At 44.8% G+C, this 22037-nt stretch overlaps 1 protein-coding gene across 5 annotated transcripts in view; it reads left to right on the top strand.

The window, feature by feature from the left end:
- The window catches only part of wdfy4 (WDFY family member 4), a 187371-nt gene that overhangs the window by 8981 nt on the left and 156353 nt on the right, over window positions 1-22037 (top strand). For all 5 annotated transcript variants that reach the window (XM_084076960.1, XM_084076962.1, XM_084076961.1 and 2 more), the window contains 6 exons: window positions 12383-12494; window positions 16323-16450; window positions 16886-17017; window positions 18352-18541; window positions 19148-19337; window positions 21464-21624. In XM_084076960.1, coding sequence (XP_083933086.1) covers window positions 12383-12494; window positions 16323-16450; window positions 16886-17017; window positions 18352-18541; window positions 19148-19337; window positions 21464-21624 — 913 coding nt within the window. The remainder of the gene's footprint in view (window positions 1-12382; window positions 12495-16322; window positions 16451-16885; window positions 17018-18351; window positions 18542-19147; window positions 19338-21463; window positions 21625-22037) is intronic.

Below are 22037 nucleotides of genomic sequence, written 5' to 3'. Positions count from 1 at the left end.
TTCTAGACCTGCGGAGCAGCATTGTCTGACGGTCTGACAGGCAAATCTACAAGCTCACAAGCCAGCGTCGCATCGCATCGCGACGCGTTGTGTAGATCTGCTATTTTCAAAATAACGAGCGCTTTTGCGTCGGAAGTCGCGGGTCGGGACAGTGAGGTCTACAAACTTACAGTAGCTTGTCCTATGGTATGGAGTTATGTCATAGAGAGTTATATAGGCTACAACCTGGCTGGGTTAAGGATATAACCCTGACGATCCAATCTCTTATAACGTGGGTGGCGGCACGGGATCACTGCAGCCTGCAGACCGCCCGAGTCTCATGGGGAATACATGACTGCTCTAGTGTAACTCGAACGCGCACTGCTCGGTATGGGGTAAATAAATATACAAACGTATTCCATTCATGGCGATGTGATTGGTAGGCCGCCTATCATAATATGTCATTCATGTAGGCTACAAGCCTACTGACTGACAAAGATTGCACCGTAACGGATTATGAAAGACGCAGTTGGGCGCATGTGTGTGTGTGTGTGTGAGAGCGAGAGAGAGAGGGGGGCGTGTGCATGTGTGCGTGCGTGCCTGTGTGTGTGTGGTGTGTTTATGTGACTTGACAGGCAGCGAGGCGAGCCAGCTAAACAATTTCTTTGGTCGTATTCTGGTTCTTCATGTCGTAAAAGCGGGGTGTTTCGAGAATATTTAAGGGCGTGTTATTTAAATGACGCTCGTTTTCAGACGTGAGATTTATCAAGGCTGGGACCAAATGTACGCTGGGATCAGCTGTGTAGGATGCGTTGATAAATGTGACTTCGACGTTGGTGTACGGCCGAATATATGGAAAAATATGCACCGGTTTATACGCTCCGTTGATAAATGAGGGCCAATATGAATAAATAAATAACTGTTAAAAAATCAAGTGACAATTAATTCAGTCATATTCCCTCATTACAGTAAAAGATGCACAGAAAACCCTCAGATCAGTTCATCAACCATTTCATTACTAGACCATACCCGGTCGGCGCAGCCGTGGGGGGATATACGCACATGATCTGGCAACCCGGGAGGCAGTTTGTCCCATAGCTGGGCAGCCGCAGCTATGGGACGACATTCTTTGACACAAAAACGCTAATAAGAAGCTGAGATTTGATGAAATTGAAAAACGGGCTTCACAGTTAAGTTCAGATGGTAATGGTCAATGGCTGTGTGCAAAATCAGAGCAATTGGTCCAGCCAGTGGGGAGAACCGGGTAGCTTCACCACCACCACTACAAACGCACGCACAGAGGTTACTAGAATTATAGTAGGATTATAGTAGGATATCAGCTTGATTGTGACAGCAAGCTGTGGCCCAATTAGATGAGAGACAACGCCCCTGTCTGAACAAGGCCCTGTTGCCTGTGTGTGTGCAGAGACAGCAGGTGGAACGAGTTCCAGTCATTCAGAGTGAGATAGGAGAGGAGCCACTTCAGCAAACTTTATCTTGGGAACCCTCTCCTTTTGCTCTTGCACCAGGAAAAGCTTAAGTTTAAGAAAATATAGAATAATAATGTCAGTTGTGTACATCAAAGCACAAAAATGAATGACATTAGCTTGTTGTGAGAAGCAACATTGAGTCATCTAGACAGCACTGGTGTGCTGATGCTGATTTCATTTGCAAACCTTGTGTCTCATTCACATGGTATTTTGCTGGAACTGTAGACTGTCTGTAGACTGTCTGTCAGACACTGTGGAACGCTCAAATTTAGACGCAGCCCAAAGATAGAGATACCATTTGATTCCAGACAACCTCAGGTTTCCAATGAGACCTTATCATGCTACCTTGTCGGGAAGGGGGCTAAATACCTAATGATTCAAAGTTAAGACAACATTTTGGCAAGGAAAAAACGGCCATCACCATTTTCCAAATGGTCCCTTGAGCTGTCACAGTATAGGGGTCTACAGATGCAGTACAGGGGTCTACAGATGCACTAAAGTGGTCTACAGATGTAGTATAGTGGTCTACAGATGTAGTATAGTGGTCTACAGATGCACTAGAGTGGTCTACAGATGTAGTAGTGGTCTACAGATGTAGTATAGTGGTCTACAGATGCACTAGAGTGGTCTACAGATACAGTATAGGGGTCTACAGATGCAGTATAGGGGTCTACAGATGCAGTACAGGGGTCTACAGATGCACTAGAGTGGTCTACAGATGTAGTATAGGGGTCTACAGATGCACTAAAGTGGTCTACAGATGCACTAGAGTGGTCTACAGATACAGTATAGGGGTCTACAGATGCAGTATAGGGGTCTACAGATGCAGTATAGGGGTCTACAGATGCAGTACAGGGGTCTACAGATGCAGTACAGGGGTCTACAGATGCAGTACAGGGGTCTACAGATGCACTAGAGTGGTCTACAGATGCAGTATAGGGGTCTACAGATGCAGTATAGGGGTCTACAGATGCAGTATATGGGTCTACAGATGCAGTATAGGGGTCTACAGATGCAGTATAGGGGTCTACAGATGCAGTATAGTGGTCTACAGATGCAGTATAGGGGTCTACAGATGCAGTATATCTATCTATATATATATACAATTTGAATCCTGCGCCATGTCGGTTGTCTGTAACGTTGTATGTAGCCAGTGTGACGTAATCTGACATCACGCCAGTGTGACAGTGTGACGTAATCTGACATCACGCCAGTGTGACGTAATCTGACATCACGATGAGACGGTCGTCCCGAATATGGACACAACGCCAGTGTGACGTAATCTCACGACAGCATGACATCACATCCTACCTATATATATACAATTTGAATCCTGCGCCATGTCGGTTGTCAGTATGTACGTTGTAACGTTGTATGTACGTTGCATCACTCCGAATATGGACACAACGCCAGTGTGACGTAATCTCACGACAGCATGACATCACGCATGACATCACATCCTACCTATAAATTCTAGGATGCCGTCAGATCGCACCAGTTCGACGGCTTCCATAGTGGGTTTTGGTCATTGGAGAGGTGATGCACGTCACCTCTTTCTGAAGTGGGTACTTTCAAAGCCTGCCGTGGATTTAGGAGAGCACAAAACTCTCTCTCACACTGTGAGGTGCCTGTAAGGTGGCACTGCAAAGTGAACGACGCGTCACGCTAGACGTTCGGGCTGCGTAGCGGCCCGAACTTCTAGTGGGTCTACAGATGCAGTATAGGGGTCTACAGATGCAGTATAGGGGTCTACAGATGCAGTACTGGGGTCTACATGTAACCGGTGTAGTCTTTATCTCTGCGTTGTGTAATGGACTAGACGGACCCAGAACTGTCTTTGGAGACAATCTCCATTTATTCTGACAAGAAACTGACAAGAAACAACAAACAACACGTCTCCAGTTAGTTTCGGTTTGTAGTGCAAGAACTCCTCTCTCGTTCCAACACGGAAATACACAAGCTCAATATGAAATTGATCACATAATACAACATACCTGACAAGAAACAACATACAACACGTCTCCAGTTAGTTTCGGTTTGTAGTGCAAGAACTCTTCTCTAAACAAAGCCAAACAAACACTGTATAAATCGTTTTGCAAGTACAATTCCCATTTTGTTATACAGAGAAAACAACAAAAGACACCCACCTCGTTCCAACACGGAAATACACAAGGAAAAGGTGGAGGTGTGACAGGGCATTTATACAGGGGACAGAAGGAGGAGACTAAAGGAGCTGTGACCACTAATGCACTATGTATTCTTATACACATGAACCATGGAGAATTAAGTCAGGTAGAAGCACCTATTTGTATCACATTTTGTGTAATTATATAACTGTCACAGGAGAGAGAATCAGACAGAGAGGGTGCAAATGGTCGCTGCTGCTGTATCCACATCACACACCTCAGACCCATGTGGGTCAGTCACATGAGAAACATCAAACACACTTGCGGCAGGCTGAGAGATTGTGGCGGGATCACCAGCTAAGGAGTCATCCAGGGGCAGGAAGTTGACCGGCAGCAACAGATTGCGATGGACCACTCGCTCATGCCCCTCCCGGTTTCTGATCCGGTGAATGTGGAGAGCAGGCTTCGAGGCAACGACGGTGTAGACAGCGGGGTCCCACTTATCAGAAAGCTTCCGTTTCCCCTTCGTGCCCTTGTTTGCCACCAGCACCCTGTCACCAGGAGAGAGCGGCAGGCCTTTAGCCTTCTTATTGTACTGGTCAGACTGATGCTTCCGCTCAACCGACCCGTTCTTCTGGGCCAGGAGCATGGCGGACTGCAGGTCACCCACCAAAGACTTCACATAGACATCAAAGTCACAGACAGTATCATCCAGTAGGGAATTCCTGAACATGAGGTCAACTGGCAATCTGGGGACCCTCCCAAACATCAGGTAGAAGGGAGCGAACCCTGTGGTCTCATGGACAGTGCAACTGTACACAAACGTCATAGACTGGATCATCTGAGGCCACTTCAGCTTTGATCTCGGGGGCAGGGACCTCAACATGTTGCCCAAGGTGCGGTTGAACCTCTCTGTCCCCCCTTCTCCATGGGATGATAAGGAGAGGTCCTTGATTTGTCGACCCCAGCCAACTCCAACAGCTCAGCGACCAGCTCACTTTCAAAGTTGGCTCCTTGATCAGCATGGAGACACTGCGGAAAGCCATAAGCGCAGAAGAAACCATCCCACAGCGTTCACGTCTGGAAGGTCTGAGCTTCCTTTCAACATAATAATTGACTCTCAAGATAACAGGATCCTGTTGCTGGTGGGACTGGAGGTCAGTGAGCGACATTGAAGGGAACATGTCATAACCTGAAGTGTTCAACGTGGCCAGATGGCCAGCCAGAGAGGCTGCACGCTGCTGTGGAACGGTGTCCCACTCTTCAGGGAGGGATAGAATAGAGGAGACATCACCCTCTGACATCGAAGTGTGCACAGCAGCAGATGAAGATGAATTGCCCAGTGACTGAGGCTGACATGTCAATCGGAAGGCATCCTGCACACACACGTCCTGCACATCACTGGCCTGTCGTAGCAGCTGAGAGTATGCTCGCAGGCATCTAGTTTCGGCTTGGTTAAGATGTATGCGAGGGGGTTGTTGTCTGTCCAGACAGTGAACGTATGACCCTTGAGCCAGTAACTGAACTTATCACATACGGCCCATTTCAGAGCCAAGAACTCCAATCTATGGGCGGGATAGTTGGCTTGCCTGCGGCTGAGAGACTTGCTTGCGAAAGCTATCGGCCTTGCCTTTTCCTCACCAGCAGGCACTTGAGATAAGACAGCACCCACACCATCTAGGGAAGCATCCGTGGAGAGAATAAATGGCCTGTCAAAATCAGGATGCGCCAACACCACACTGTTGAGGAGGGCACTCTTTAGATCCTCAAATGCTTTCTCACAGGCAGGGGTCCTCCCTTTTGAAGCCAGAGATGGCATGCACCTTCTCCTGGTCGACGGAGACACCACTGCTGTCCACCACGTGGCCCAGGAACTTCACTGATCTACGGAGAAAGTGACATTTCTTCTGTGACAGCTTTAGGTTATTAGCCCTGAGACGTGAGAAGACCACCTCAAGCCATTTCAGGGATCCTTCCTCAGACGGGGCAAAGACCTATAAATCATCCAGATAGCAGAGGAGGCTGGAAAAGTTCAGATCGCCGAAGATGCTGAGCATCATTCGCATAAAGGATGCCGGAGAGTTGCACAGGCCTTGAGGGAGCCTGTTGTACTCATACAGGCCTAAAGGTGTCGTAAAGGCTGTGTACCGCCTATCGGACTCATGGAGGGGAACGTTGTAAAACCCCGACGTTAGATCCATGGTGCTGAAGAAGGCGTTACCACCAAGGGCGGCTAGACAATCCGCTTGATGGGGCAGTGGATGGGCATCCTTTACAGTCTTGGCGTTGAGCCAGCGGAAGTCTGTGCAGATCCTCAAGTCCCCTGATTTCTTCCAGACCATGACCAGTGGAGAGGCATATTCACTGATAGACTTGCTAATGATGCCCCTCTCCTCCATGTCGGACAGCACTTCCCTCAGTTTGTGATAGTCGGCCGGAGGGACGCGGCGGTAGGGCAGCCGTAAGGGGCGTTCATCAGTGAGGCGAATACGGTGCACAAAATCATCTGCTTTTCCACAATCCAACTTGCCCTTCGAGAAGACATCCTTATAGGTCAACACAAGCTCAGCCAGCCTCTTCTTCCATTCATCAGACACTTCACAGCCCTCAACATCGACATCAGCTAAGCCACAGCTCCTGAGCTGCTGCAGGGGGTCAGGAACAAGGTCTGAGCAGAACACAGGGTCAGGGGGGGAAACAGTCTGTGGCTTGCATACATCTTGAGTAAGGGGTAGGTCCTCCATTGCAACACATGGGAAGACGTCGGCCAACTTGGCGTTTTGACGCAGCGTCACAGAGCTCTCAGTAGGATTGAGGACCTTCATCGGGACCCAGCGGTCACCCCACATGGGTGTTACAACTCGCCCCACCATGATGTTCTTAGGAGCTGATCGGGCAGAGGTGGGCTCGACAATGACAGTACTTCCAGGAGACAGAGGGGCATCACTTGGTAACTTGCCCCATACCAGATACTCCTGCCAGGGCAGTAGGGTGACTGCTTGCCTCAACCTCACAGTGCCTACTCTCTCTGACCCGTCACTGCAGTGGCGGGCTGGGATTGACCATAGACAGACACAGGAACAGGAGAGACAGGGTCAAGGGCTAGATGGTGCGTCACTGGTGCCTGCTGAGGCCCAATAGAGTGAGAATAATGGGGGGAAACTGTCACGGGTCTCTGACTGGAGCTGACAAGGTCAACACTTGTGGGGGCTGGACGGCTGCCCTCCTCAGACTCCTCATGTGAGCATCCAGGCGCTCCTGGACTTCAGCTGCAGTCCATTGTTCAGGCGCCTTTAGTTGAAATGACATGGCAAGACTGGGGTCTGGGCAGTGGCTAATAAACATCAGCACCACTTCAGCACTGGGGTCCTCCACAGATTTACCCCGTCTACGGAGGCACTCATCTGTTGCATCAATGGACTTGTTAAGGTGAATCCAATAATCCATAGCACTCTCACCAGCCCTCGGAACACTGCTGTAGAAATCTCTCATGGGCAGATTGGAGTAGGTCAACTCACTGAAGTTGCTCTTCAGAATGTCAAACACAGCGGTGGGCATATCTGTTGCACCCAATCCAGGGCGGCTGCGGAGAGACACCTTCACCACATCCCTAGCCTTGCCAGTCAGTCTTGACATAATAAGTACACACATCTCTTCATGCGTTTTACAGTTCGTCCTCTTCAGGAAACATCTCATCATGTCCTCTCATTCATGGATGGAAAACGTATCAGTCTGGTCACCCCTGAAGTATGGTGGAGCCTTAAGTGTCGGATTGGACAACCACCCTCAACTGGGATGGATCAACATGACTGGTGGCCTGGCTGCTGGGGAGTGGGACCTCTGGCTGGGCGCTACTGCGCTGGTGCATGGTGTTAAAACTGGCTGTGATGTTTTCTCCAATCTGCTTTGCCAGATCAGCAATCATACTGCCAAATGCCTCCGTAGTGATAACTTGGGTGGGGGGAGGGTTAAAACATGCAACTGATCTGGAGCCAGACTGGGCAATCGACACAGAGCTGGTAGCAGGAGCGGACTGGGCTGTTGACATTGGGCTGGCAACAGGGTTAGACTGGGAAACTGGCATGGAACTGGAAATAGGGTTTGACTGGGTAATTGGTGTGGAGCTGGTAACAGGGACCAACGGTGAGTTAATCAGTGACTGGTCATTATAACCCTCAACCCCAACCAAGCCCACTGACCCACCCCTCCCATGATACATGGAGATCAACTGAGCCCTCCCCACCCCAGAAGTGATACCACGGCCAGCATTGTCACGACCAGCCATAGCAAAATCATCAACAGTGTCTCCCCCTGACATGACAATGTAATGGAATATTGAAAAATTGAAAATAAGCAAATAATGCACAACCAAAACTCAAGCAAAGTGCAGATGAATTGTTAGACCTCATAAACCCTCAGATAAACTCAAAATAAACATGAGGATTTCACATCAAAACAATTATTGTGTACTTTTCACTCTTTTTTTTTTGTGTCTTTTTTTTTTTTTTAAATGTCAGCAACTGTAAAAACCAAGATTACGTATAATAAGCATCAATCAGTCCATGGAAGTAAGCAACAACAAAAAAAGGAACTCCAGAATGAAGTCTGAACTCTATGAACCCCACAAAAACTGACCGTCAGAGTCGAGCCCACGGAGCATGGAGCAGACGGAGCGCAGTGCGGTGCGGAGGGGCCGCGGGGTGGACGGACGAGAGGAGCGGGAATCCAGCAGCTCTTCCCCGGGGACCAGGCGAGCGCTGGTCGGCGATGCGACGGGTCGTCACGGCACCAATGTAACCGGTGTAGTCTTTATCTCTGCGTTGTGTAATGGACTAGACGGACCCAGAACTGTCTTTGGAGACAATCTCCATTTATTCTGACAAGAAACTGACAAGAAACAACATACAACACGTCTCCAGTTAGTTTCGGTTTGTAGTGCAAGAACTCCTCTCTCGTTCCAACACGGAAATACACAAGCTCAATATGAAATTGATCACATAATGCAACATACCTGACAAGAAACAACATACAACACGTCTCCAGTTAGTCTCGGTTTGTAGTGCAAGAACTCTTCTCTAAACAAAGCCAAACAAACACTGTATAAATCGTTTTGCAAGTACAATTCCCATTTTGTTATACAGAGAAAACAACAAAAGACACCCACCTCGTTCCAACACGGAAATACACAAGGAAAAGGTGGAGGTGTGGCAGGGCATTTAGGGTATTCTTATACACATGAACCATGGAGAATTAAGTCAGGTAGAAGCACCTATTTGTATCACATTTTGTGTAATTATATAACACTTATTGACACTGTTACTGTACATACAGATGCACTAGAGTGGTCTACAGATGCACTAAAGTGGTCTACAGATGCACTAGAGTGGTCTACAGATGCACTAGAGGGGTCTACAGATGCACTAGAGGGGTCTACAGATGCAGTATAGGGGTCTACAGATGCAGTATAGGGGTCTACAGATGCAGTATAGTGGTCTACAGATGCAGTATAGGGGTCTACAGATGCAGTATAGTGGTCTACAGATGCAGTATAGGGGTCTACAGATGCAGTATAGGGGTCTACAGATGCAGTATAGGGGTCTACAGATGCAGTATAGTGGTCTACAGATGCAGTATAGGGGTCTACAGATGCAGTATAGTGGTCTACAGATGCAGTATAGGGGTCTACAGATGCAGTATAGTGGTCTACAGATGCAGTATAGTGGTCTACAGATGCACTAGAGTGGTCTACAGATGCAGTATAGGGGTCGCACTAGAGTGGTCTACAGATGCACTAAAGTGGTCTACAGATGCACTAGAGTGGTCTACAGATGCACTAGAGGGGTCTATAGATGCAGTATAGGGGTCTACAGATGCAGTATAGGGGTCTACAGATGCATTATAGTGGTCTACAGATGCACTAGAGTGGTCTACAGATGCAGTATAGGGGTCACACTAGAGTGGTCTACAGATGCAGTATAGGGGTCTACAGATGCAGTATAGTGGTCTACAGATGCACTAGAGTGGTCTACAGATGCAGTATAGGGGTCTACAGATGCAGTATAGGGGTCGCACTAGAGTGGTCTACAGATGCAGTATAGGGGTCTACAGATGCAGTATAGGGGTCGCACTAGAGTGGTCTACAGATGCAGTATAGGGGTCTACAGATGCAGTATAGGGGTCTACAGATGCAGTATAAGGGTCTACAGATGCAGTATAGGGGTCTACAGATTCAGTATAGGGGTCTACAGATGCAGTATAAGGGTCTACAGATGCAGTATAGGGGTCTACAGATGCAGTATAGGGGTCTACAGATGCACTAGAGTGGTCTACAGATGCAGTATAGGACAGTACAGTGCTGTAGATACAGTACAGTGGTCTATATATATATATATATATATAGTAAAGTGGTCTCATATAGCAATAGATAAAGTACAGTGGTCTCATACAGCTATAGATACAGTACAGTGGTCTCATACAGCTATAGATACAGTACAGTGGTCTATATATATATATATATATATAGTAAAGTGGTCTCATATAGCAATAGATAAAGTACAGTGGTCTCATACAGCTATAGATACAGTACAGTGGTCTATATATATATATATAGTAAAGTGGTCTCATATAGCAATAGATAAAGTACAGTGGTCTCATACAGCTATAGATACAGTACAGTGGTCTCATACAGCTATAGATACAGTAAAGTGGTCTCATATAGCAATAGATAAAGTACAGTGGTCTCATACAGCTATAGATACAGTAAAGGTGTCTCCTTTTTACAATAGGCGGAAATTACATATTTGTACTGCATGCAAAAAACGTCATGGTTCTTGCCTAAAACTGCATGAGATTGGCATACATTTGACATGTCTGTACAGGGGAGGCTAGTAGGTATCCATGTAACCCATTTCCATTCACATATATTTGAGGTGACAGCTCAAGGGACCATTTGGAAAATGGTGATGGCCGTTTTTTCCTTGCCAAAATGTTGTCTTCACTTTGAATCATTAGGTATTTAGCCCCCTTCCAGACAAGGTAGCATGACAAGGTCTCATTGGAAACCTGAGGTTGTCTGGAATCAAATGGTATCTCTATCTTTGGGCTGCGTCTAAATTTGAGCGTTCCACAGTGTCTGAAAGACAGTCTCGCCGGCGTTCCAGCCAGCCATCCCGCAGGTCTCATAGGGGTAATAAAACATTAAAAAAAAAAACACTTTTGACCACTTTTTTTCTTGGGATCATCAAAATCCCTATATTACAGGTCCTATGGATGCCAAAAATCCAAACTTGAAAAAATAGAATAGATAAACAGTCGCGCGTAGACCCCTTCTAGGACCTCTACTACTGGCATAATCTTAAAATACACCCTTCAAGGATTAAGAAAAAAAACCTGAAACAGAGTCAAGATGTGCTGGAATCTTAATGATACATTTCTTTATGAATTCCTTGGGTCCTAATTGTATGGAAACATGTGTTCATTTGTCCCTGTAGGTTGTTTATTTGAATAGCTATGCTGTTTTGTCTCTTTTAACATTTTCGAATGTGGCTAGGAGTTGTGTAAGAAAGGGTTAAAAATGAATCCCATGGGACATTTTTTCAGCCTGTTACCTGGCAGAATCTTAAAATACACCCTTCAAGGATTACGAAAAAACAGGTGGCATCAAAAAGTCCACCCTATGCGCGTGGACCCCCCTTTCCATCTAGACTATACTCACCACACCCTCTGCCCTTTGAGGAACAGTGCAGGACTGGACAATTAGCACCAACACACACACACACACACACACACACACACACACACACACACACACACACACACACACACACACACACACACACACACACACACACACACACACACACACACACACACACACACACACACACACACACACACAGTGGTGGAATGAACTCCCCAGTGATGTCAGGACAGCAGAGTCACTGCCCATCTTTCACCGCAGGCTGAAAACCCACCTCTTCAGGAAACACTATCCTTCCTCTTCGCCTTGCCTAATTGTTGTTAACTAGTTGTACAAACTCTTGTTTTATTTTATTGGATCTTGTTTATTTGATACACTTATTTGTTTTAGCTCTTGCTCATTTGATTTTCCTATTTTGTCTCATCTGTTTAAGAAAGTAGGTAGCTGATATATTGCACTTTTACTTTAGCACTAGGTATACTCTTAGTTGCTTGTTTTAGAAGAGAATGCACTTCAGACTTCTGGTGATTAGTAGTTTCGTTCCCTACCTATGTTGAATGCACTTATTGTAAGTCGCTTTGGATAAAAGCGTCTGCTAAATGACCGTAATGTAATTGACATGCTCTACCATACAGATTGTATAAGTTATATTGTATTAACATTCTCTACCATACATATTGTATAAGTTATATTGTATTAACATACTCTACCATACAGATTGTATAAGTTATATTGTATTAACATTCTTTACCATACAGATTGGACAAAATTACATTCACTCAAAAGTTACATAGTGCCGACAGTTAACTTGTTTTGTTTTCGCCTATGTTGTCAATAAGGTCAAACAATGGCTGATATATCAGTCAAACCCATATTTCGGCCAGACTGATATATTGGTTTGACCGATATGAGTTGGGCTCTAGTCTACTCTGCATGTGAGATGAATTATTGTCCTTTCTGAACTGAACTGTTGCCCTGTGTACCTGTCTACCTGCCTGTTGCCCTGTCTGCCTGTCTGCCTGTCTGTTGCCCTGTCTACCTGTCTGTTGCCCTGTCTGTCTGTCTAACCTGCCTATCTCTGATCCCAGGTGTGTGAGAGTGACGGCAGGGCTGAAGGTCTGGATCTGAAGGGTCTTGCCGGTCTCGCGGCAGACATGGTGGTCTCCAACATCCACAGCAGACTGGCAGCCAGACCGGCAGGTATGATCACAGGGCTGTCAGCAATCGGCACGTTTTACTTGACAATGAACTGTCATACAAATAATTGTGATGAACGATGTCGTTGTGTTTTTGGCATTGGAATGTACTGTATAAGTAAAAATGACATTTCTGTTTGGCTTTGTAAACAACGACGACACATAACTTAAATATACACAGAAATGACTGACCAGTACCAATAATCAAAATAAATAATGTGCTATGTCCAAAATAGACCATATTCGATCATACTCTAAAACAGGGGTCTTCAACAGGGGGTCCGGGACCCCTAGGGGGTCCTCAGAGTTACTACAGGGGGTCTGCCAAATCTTTGTGTGATATGATTTTTTTTTTTTTTTTACATTAACCACTTGAACCCTAGAATTCCTTTTCTGAGGGGAACATTAGCCGAAAATAGCAGATCTACAAGCTCTCAACGCCTCGCGCTGCGCGAGAAAAAAGGACGCTCTGCTTCTAAATTCCGCCAATTTTCGCCGTTTTTTTTTCTCGCGCTGTTAGGTAAAGCCCCCAAGGTTGGTGCCCTGTGCTGCTGCGCTGATTTTATCCGCCAGATTGGGACGTTCACGGCATATTTTGCACCATTACGGTGCGTTCATCATCGGTGACGAGTGCCTCTAACAGCCGCTGCTGGCTGCGTGCACGCAGCGAGGCAATGCGAGGCGACGCGAGGCAACACTACAATCACGTGCAGCATGCGTCCTCTACCCCTGTGCCTAAATGGCTGTACATGGGGCCGACGGGTGCTTTAGCGTGATTGTGTGAGTGTAGCTTCAGGAAGTAAATTCCTAGCCTCGATCTCCAGGCTTTTATTTTTTAGTTTTGCTAAAAAATAAAAGCTTGGAAATTCCTGTCCCAGCTGTTGGTGCGCAAAAGCGCCTCGCGTCGTCTGATGTGGTGCGCATTTTTTATTTTGGGTGCGCATGCGCACCTGCGCACCAGTTATGTGCACCCCTGAATATAGAGTAGGGGTCCCTGCTTCATCTCTCTCTCAGCTAGGGGGTCCTTGGCCTGAAAACGTTGAAGACCCCTGTCATAGATCGATTTCCACTATTTCTGAAAATGTGTGAATTCTTTTCAACAGATGCATTTACACAAAATTAACGAATAGAGACAATTTTGACTATGATGCAAAAACGATTGCGATTATCTCAAATAATTGCGTGGATCAGTGGATTATAATAATTATGACAGGCCTAGCTATGAACATAATAAATAAACCAGGCTCTGGTGCTCTGCATACCAGTGGTTCTCACACATTTTCAAATTGCATATATTTGACCACGGACTTCCCCATCTGAAAAATAGCAGATGTACAAGCTCACAGCGCAATACGGAAGTGACACGCTCTGAGCTTGTAGATCTGCTATTTGTGAATAGCCAACATATAAAAGGATAAAGTGGTTCAAATGATTGTGATGCTATATTGACTACTTTAGCTGGGGACCCCCCTGGATCCCCTGGGGGTCCCACTGTGAGAAACCCCTGCTGTATACAGTCATGGCAGCACTGGAGGGGAAGTTCTGCCTCGGTCTGGTTCTGCTTTCCTTTGGTTTTAGTTCCTATCTTTACTCTCAGAACATGTCTTTCAGAGTGGATGCTATTCCTGTTCATGCAGCAAAGCAGTGTTTGTGACCGACAACTTAACATATACGTAATGTTTGTCTAAGGTTTAGAACCAGATGTATTTCTTTCTTTTCTTTTTCCTTTATTTATTCAGGGAAGCCCATTGAGAGCAAGCTCTCCTTTTCAAGGACGCCCTGATAACAGCATATAAAATACATACATACATAATGAAAAACAATAACAAACATTTGAAACACATTACAGTGTCACAGATGCAAAATAACATAGTGTTACATGAAACAGGTGCAGTCACTATGTAGTGTGTCCTCAAGAAGCACCCTGAATGTCTCTATTGAGACCAATCGCACCAGTTTAAGAGAATCCTGAAGTTTGTTCCATTTGTGTGGAGCATAATACATTAAAGCAGTCTTTCCTTGTTCACTGCTCTGAGGACTGGTATATCTAATGTGGGTTTGTGAACGTGTTGAATGTCCAGTAACCTTTGGTTTCAGAAGCGAGGATAGGTACAAAGGAAGCTTTCCACACAAGGCCTTATAAATAAATAAAATACAATGTTGCTTTCTACGCACTGCGAGAGATGGCCAACCCACTTTATCATATAAAATACAGTGATAGGTGAGATAATCATCGGCAGTAATAAAACGCAGGGCACTGTGGTAGACTGCTTCAAGAGGCTTCAGTGTGGAGAGTGAAGCATGCATATTTGGGAAAACAAATCAAATCCCTCACTATTTATTTTTCTTCCATAAAACTCCATGATGGCTCTTTATCCATCCTGGAAAACACTGGTATTCATCTGAAGATACATGCATTGCGGAATGAAGGTTAATAATCAGTCGCATTTAGTTAACTTCTAAAGAGTATGAGTAAATGTACTCATAGTTACTTTCCACCACTGGTTAACTTTACTTTGTTAACTTCTTTCACAACAGCAGGGAACTGCTGTTGTGAAAGAAGTTAACAGTAATACATGCTGTAACAAGTCCCCACACTACCACAACATTGTGTTGTAAAACACAGGCTGCAACCATCAATAATGATCATATCACACACCATATGCACTGATGTCACTTTCACCTGCAAAGAAAAAATAACTCGCATTGAAATTCACATTGCTATTCTTCTTTTTATATAGACAGTATTATATACTTGGAGTGGCTAGGAAATGTATTGCAATAACATGGAAGTCCCCCCGGCATTTCTTCTGCATTGCGAGATGGTTCTCAGAAATGAACAGTTTTGTCCCTCTTGAGAAGATTACTTATAGTTTAAGAAATGGGTTTGACACTTTTTTGAAGATTTGGCAACCTTATTTGGACTATTATGGAAACGTTGTCCCTACCTGTATCAGAGATGTTATAGGTTGTTATCTACAGCTATCTCGGTTTAGATCTATTATTTCTCAAAGCTACTTAATGTTTTTACAACAGATTTGTCTCTTCTTGTTGTTCCTTTTCTTTTCTTTTTTGTACCTTTTATTTTTGATTATTTTTATCTGTGCTGTCCTTTATGTATGTGGGTTTGTATGTGGGGAGGGGTGAGGGATGTGGGTGGGGGGTTGTATGTATACTTTTGTGAAAAATTAAAAATGAAAAAAATATATTTTAAAAAATATATAAATATATACAGTATATAATCAGTTAAATCCAATAGTTTGATTAACTGTTAGAGACAATATTTTCCTCACTTTTTTTTCAATATCTCTCTATATATAGTTCTCGGTTTCATCCAAAAGGTTTATTCTTCTCAATGTGAAATTTTCATTTGTTGAAAACAAATAAAAATCAAGGCATTCCTATAAATCAAGGCATTCCTTGGAAAAGTTATAAAGAGAACTCAAACTAAATTAAAACTAAACGAAAAAGTAAATTTCTAACTAAAACTACTCATGCACATGTAAACCCAACTAAAATGAATGAAACCTCACACGAACGAGCTCGTTCACTTTCTGAAACTGTTACGTTCACGCGCGACGTAAAAAAAAACCACTCCCGCGATGGTGTTTTACGTACACATTATAAAACATACATTAACCACTTTAGCCCTATTTTATACCTAGGCTACTTGAAAATAGCCGATCTACAAGCTCACAACGCGCCGCGATGCGACGCGTTGGGAGCTTGTAGATCTGCTATTTTCAATTTTTTCATGCCGTGAACGTGAACGAAATCGTTCGTTCACTGAAATGAACTTTTTTTCTGTGTGTGTTGTCCCGTGTGTTATCAGAGGAGGCTCGCTACCAGGTGGTGGACTTCTTCCAGAGGTTGGATGGACAGAGTGACAGCGAGGGGACTGAGAACCCAGGATGGCTCTTACTGAAGTCCCTGTCTCTCCTCACCGCCGACAACAACACAGTGAGACACGTTTAACAACTGTTGTACTATTACTATTTTAGAACATTTTTTTAGATTTTTTGTTTTGTTTTTATTACTCATTGAGTGCCATTAATGTGTTTCACGTGTTTTGTACCGCTATGGCTCAACGTGCCAATGACGTGTTTGGCGTGTTTTTGAAAAAAATGTTTAAATTTTTTTTTTTTTTAAACATGTCCAGAACCCAAGATATCATCATCTGAAGATTTGCAGCTCCATCCACTCCTTGTTTAACTTATAACTTAAAAAGGCTGTATCTCGCTTCCTAAGCACTTTTTGTTTTCTGTGAAAAAAACTCTGGCACTGGGACAACATCATTCTGAAATAATTCTGGAACTCAATGAGTTAATTTGAGAATGTTTGAACATTTTTTTGGCTAATATATCAGTGTGTGTTCATGTGTGTGTGGATGTGTAGGAGGATGCGGTGTCCTGGATAAAGACGGGTCTCCCTGCTGCTCTGGTGAAGTGTCTGTACCTGCTAGTGTGTCTCCCAGCCCAGCAGGACAACGCAGCCAGGGAGGACAGCTTCCAACAACTACTCACACAGGTAAACACTAATAACCCAGCGCTCTGGGTCAAACACTAACCCAGCTCTCTGGGTCAAACACTAACCCAGCTCTCTGGGTCAAACACTAACCCAGCTCTCTGGGTCAAACACTAACCCAGCTCTCCGGGTCAAACACTAACCCAGCTCTCTGGGTCAAACACTAACCCAGCTCTCTGGGTCAAACACTAACCCAGCTCTCCGGGTCAAACACTAACCCAGCTCTCCGGGTGAAACACTAACCCAGCTCTCCGGGTCAAACACTAACCCAGCTCTCTGGGTCAAACACCATGGTTTCCCAAACAGTGCTTCAGGACCCATTTGTGGGTTGCAGACCCATTTTTATGGGTCACGTGTAAATATCCCTTTCCCCCCGTTTCTTTTTCCCGCTTTTACTACAACATTGTTTTATTATTAACAAAGGGATTCTACTGTTGCGCCTCAGCCTTAAAGCGGCCAGTCCGGTGCGTCACATGGGTAGGGACACTAGATGCAATGAGAGAAGAGCAGCACGGACAATTTAAGCCTTTTTTTTAATGCAGTGCAAGTATAGGGTTGACTGACGTTTCGGTCTTTCGACCTTCCTCAGAGTGGAACTCTGAGGCTTAAATTGTCCGTGCTGCTCCAGCGTTCTTCTCTCATTGCATTTTTTTTATTATTATTTCAAAACATTTTAAAAGAAATATGTTCATGTTCAGAAATTAATTAGAAAGTTGATTTTTTTTTTCAAAGAATCAAATACATTCTATAAATACATAAAAAGAATATCCTTTAAGAAGTTGTGATTTTTGTTTTTTTATTGCGCTTTTTTCTCCCTAAGCACCTTAGCGTCTATAAGTATATCATGCACAGTATACATACATTGCTGCTATGCTCAGGCACCTTAGTTTGTTTCTTATCTCAGGTACTTTGTAAATATGTAGATAACTTGTTTTTGGCCTTCTATTGTTCTCTTGTTGATCTCCTTCCCACTTGCCCCCTACCCCTCTTCTTCTTCTCTCTCCCCACTCTTCTTTCTACGGAATTTAACGTTGCGATGGGAGTGATGTACAAAAACGAATTTCACCCACTTTTTTACCTTGTAAATCTGTGATGTGACAATAAAACTGATTCTGATTCTGATATCTACAAGCTCACAACACAAGCTTGTACTTTAGATCTGCTATTTTCACTAGTTTAGGTCCCGTTTGGGAACCATTGCTCTATATTGTGAGTGGAAAGCATTGATGTTTAATAGCCGTGGGTTTGTGTTTGAAACTTTGCAACACGCTCAAGGCGGACCTAATTATCCATTTATACACCCATACTTGTTGACCGGGGTCTATACTTGTTGCCAGGTCCTGCTCCAGCTCTGCACACAGAGGGCGAGCGTGGAGAAGATGGTGGAGACCCAGGAGCTCCAGTGTCTGATCATCTCCCTGACGTCGCTGTGGGACCAGACCAGCGCCCCCTGGAGGCACCAGGCCTCTCGTGTCCTCGGGGCCATCTCTGCTGCGCAGACACGCAACACCGTGCCCAACCTGTTAGGTAATGCAATGTAGCTGGAAAGCATTTGGAAGGTAAACCCTACAATTATAGCTTGTGTAAGAGAGAGAGAAGAGTCATCATGTGTTTGTTGTTGTTTTCAAGACATCACGCCAGTGGTGGAAAGTAACTAAGTAAATCTACTTAAGTACTGCACTTAAGTAAAATGTTGAGGTATTTGTACTTTAATTGCGTATTTCCAATTTCCAATACTTTTACTTCTACTCCACTACATCTCGGAGGCAAATATTGTACTTTTACTCCACTACAATTTTTTGAGAACTTTAGTTACTAGTTACTTTTCAGATATGAATTATGATATTATAAAACATACATTAACCACTTTAGCTCTGTTTTAAACATAGGCTATTTGAAAATAGCGTTGTGAGCTTGTAGATCTGCTATTTTCAAATATTTTAGTACTTTTGGTTCTTAGTAGTATAAAGTAGCCGATCTACAAGCTCACAACGCGTCGCATCGCGACGCGTTGTGAGCTTGTAGATCTGCTATTTTCAAATAAAATCTTGCGGGGAAATTATAATAAGCAGATCTGGCAACCCTGACTGCAACCTCACCCTTTGCTCCTCCCCCTCCTCCTCTTCTTCTCAGATAAGAACTGCGTGCGTATCTGCATTCAGAACCTGTTGCGGATCGGCCCCGACGTCCCGGGCCCCGTGCTGGCGGAGGTGGCTCTGGCCGTGTTTGGTTTCGTGCGGGACACCTATCCCATCAACCCCGCCCTCTTCGCCGCCTTTGACGCCAACGACGGCTACGCCGCTCTGGAGAGCATCCTGAGACGGTGAGGAAGACGTCCTGAGCAGAGACAATGAGGCAGAATCTGGGATTTCTTTTTTAATGCGTTGGGAGGAAATGGGTAACAAGGATTCCAGTGTTTGGGGGTGAATGAAGCACAGCGCATATCACTGTTGTCGGGGCAGAAATCTCTTATCTACATATTCTAACTTTTAGTGTTTTTTCGTACTGCAGCGTCACACAAAAGCATCAAAGGTAGCAGATCTACAAGCTCGAAACGCCACTGCTTATATACAGTATATAGTTATATAGAGCAGTGGTTTTCAACCTTTTTTGCGTCAAGGACCCCCAAATCGACACACATTAGCCCAGGGACCCCCATTTGAAAAGATGTGCCAGGGACCCCCAATAAGAGACGATTTTTACGGCTCTAGCAGTGATTCTCAACCATTTTAATTGCAAGGACCCCCAGTTTGACAAGCATTAGGCTACAGACCCCCATTTAATGGCATTATATCTCTGGGACCCCAATTTTTATTATAAAATCAATGTTAATCTAACTCTGAGAGTGTACAAATGGAACCAAATGGACCCGTTAGGGTCCATTTGGTTCCATTTGTACACTCTCAGAGTTACAGACCCATAAGGGTCCATTTGGTTCCTATCTATCATTTAGCTGGGGACCCCCTGGAACTCCCTCAAGGACCACTGGTGGTCCCCGGACCACTGGTTGAAAACCACTGATATAGAGGAGGGGCCCGGACAGGAGAGCCATCCACAGAGCCTAGTCCCTCCACGTGCCAGAGCCTCCCCAGGTCCCGGCAGAGTAGTTCAGGAGAAGCGGACTGAGTGGCCCCGTCTTTCCCTAAGAGGACTGACCGTGCATGGGTAGCTACTGGGACGTAAGTCGGGGGTTTGATCAACCCCGGCTGGGTCACCTACGAATTGAATACCAAGGCCCTCATTGGAAACAAGTCCGCAAGGACTTTTATGAACGGACCTGTTAGACAAAGTATTTTTTATATATAGTATTGTTGTTTTACATTTTTGCCTAATAAAATATTCAATCAATCAATCAAACCTGGGCGAGGGTGTATGTTGTTGCGAGACCCGAAACACCCTATGACCCCAGGCTACAACACTGATGATACGTCCCAGGTGCATCCATTTGATGTTTTTTTTACTTGTTTATTGAATACTCTTCCAGTGTCAAACAGGTTAGAGGGTTTTGGGGACAAATAAAGAGAGGTGAGGTTGAGATGATTTGGACATGTGTGGAGTAAAGGTTATAGGTTATATGGATTTGGATTTTTCATTTTACTTTAGTTTTAGTTGGTTTTGATTTTTTCACTTAGCTTTAATTAGTTTTTAGAGCGGATTTGATAGTTTTTATTAGTTTTTATTTTTGAAAAATGCTAATAGTTTTTCTTTTTTTTTTCTAATTTCTTTTATCCCGTGATTTTGTAACCCTTATTTTTCACTCTGTGCCGATTTTCTAAGTGATCCTGGGCGCTACACTCACCTCACCAGTCTAGGGAGGCCAGGGCCGAGCTCATGCCTCCTTCAATGCATGAGAGCCAACTGACCTTCTTGTCACCTGACAGAGGGGAGTTTCCCCGATTGGACGTAGCGCGTGGAAGGAACACGTTATTCCAACCAGTTCCCTTCCCCTCCATCAGGCGCCCCGACTGTCATGGGGGAGGCGGTATAGCGACCAGGATTACTGCATGTTTTTGTGAGGGTATTAACTACCCTGAGAGACACGGGGAGAACATGCAAACTCCTCACAGAGTACTAGGCCCTTTCCCGCTGATGACGCGGAGGAGAAGACATGCCCAGTGTCCCCTGCGGGAATTTAACCCAGGACCTTCTAGCTGTGAGGCGACAGCACTACCGACTGCACCTAAGTTTTAGTTCGTTTTTTATTAGTTTTAGTGTTTGTGTTGGTCTTTTTATACTTTTGTTTATTTGTCAGGTTCAGGATTGAAAAGGGCCAGAGTAAGGTGCTGACAGCTGGAATAAAGCTGGTACAGCCAAATTAATAGATGAAGATTTCATATCATCCAAATTGACAAAAACTAAAACTAAGGGAATTTTGTCTACAATTTCAGTTAGTTTTAGTCAGTTTTGTAAACATTTATTTTGCCGTATACCTTCTCCTTCTCCCTGCAGTTGTGAAGCGGGCGTGCCTGCGGACCAGTTCCAGCCGGTGGAGGATCTGCTGAGGTTCATAGCGTCTCTCACCCTGTTGGGGAAGGCCGAGCTGAAGGTGGCGCTGTGCGTCAGCAACCCCCAGCCTCCAGGGTTCAAGTTCGACCCTCCGCTCATCAAAGGTGAGAAAAAGTCCTCCGTCGTCATCGCAGGATTTTATGACGTCCTTTTTTCTTTTTAACCACTTAACACAGTGGTTCTCAAAGTGGGGTCCGGGGACCCCCAGGGGTCCTTGAGGGAGTTCCAGGGGGTCCCCACTCCCCAGCTAAATGCTAGATAGTTAGGAACCAAATGGACCCTTATGGGTCTGTAACTCTGAGAGTGTACAAATGGAACCAAATGGACCCTTACGGGTCCATTTGGTTCCATTTGTACACTCTCAGAGTTAAATTAACATTGATTTTACAATATAAATTGGGGTCCCAGAGATGGAAATGCCATTAAACGGGGGTCCGTGTATAGCCTAATGCATGTTAAACTGGGGGTTCTTGAATTAAAATGGCTGAGAATCACTGCTATGTTCTAAAAACTCTTC

The sequence above is a fragment of the Gymnoscopelus microlampas genome (genome assembly GCF_963454915.1).
Source record: "Gymnoscopelus microlampas genome assembly, chromosome: 13".
In the NCBI taxonomy this organism is placed as follows: Eukaryota; Metazoa; Chordata; class Actinopteri; order Myctophiformes; family Myctophidae; genus Gymnoscopelus; species Gymnoscopelus microlampas.
The sequence above is the reverse complement of the archived record's forward strand: the minus strand, read 5'-3'. Positions and strand labels throughout refer to the sequence as shown.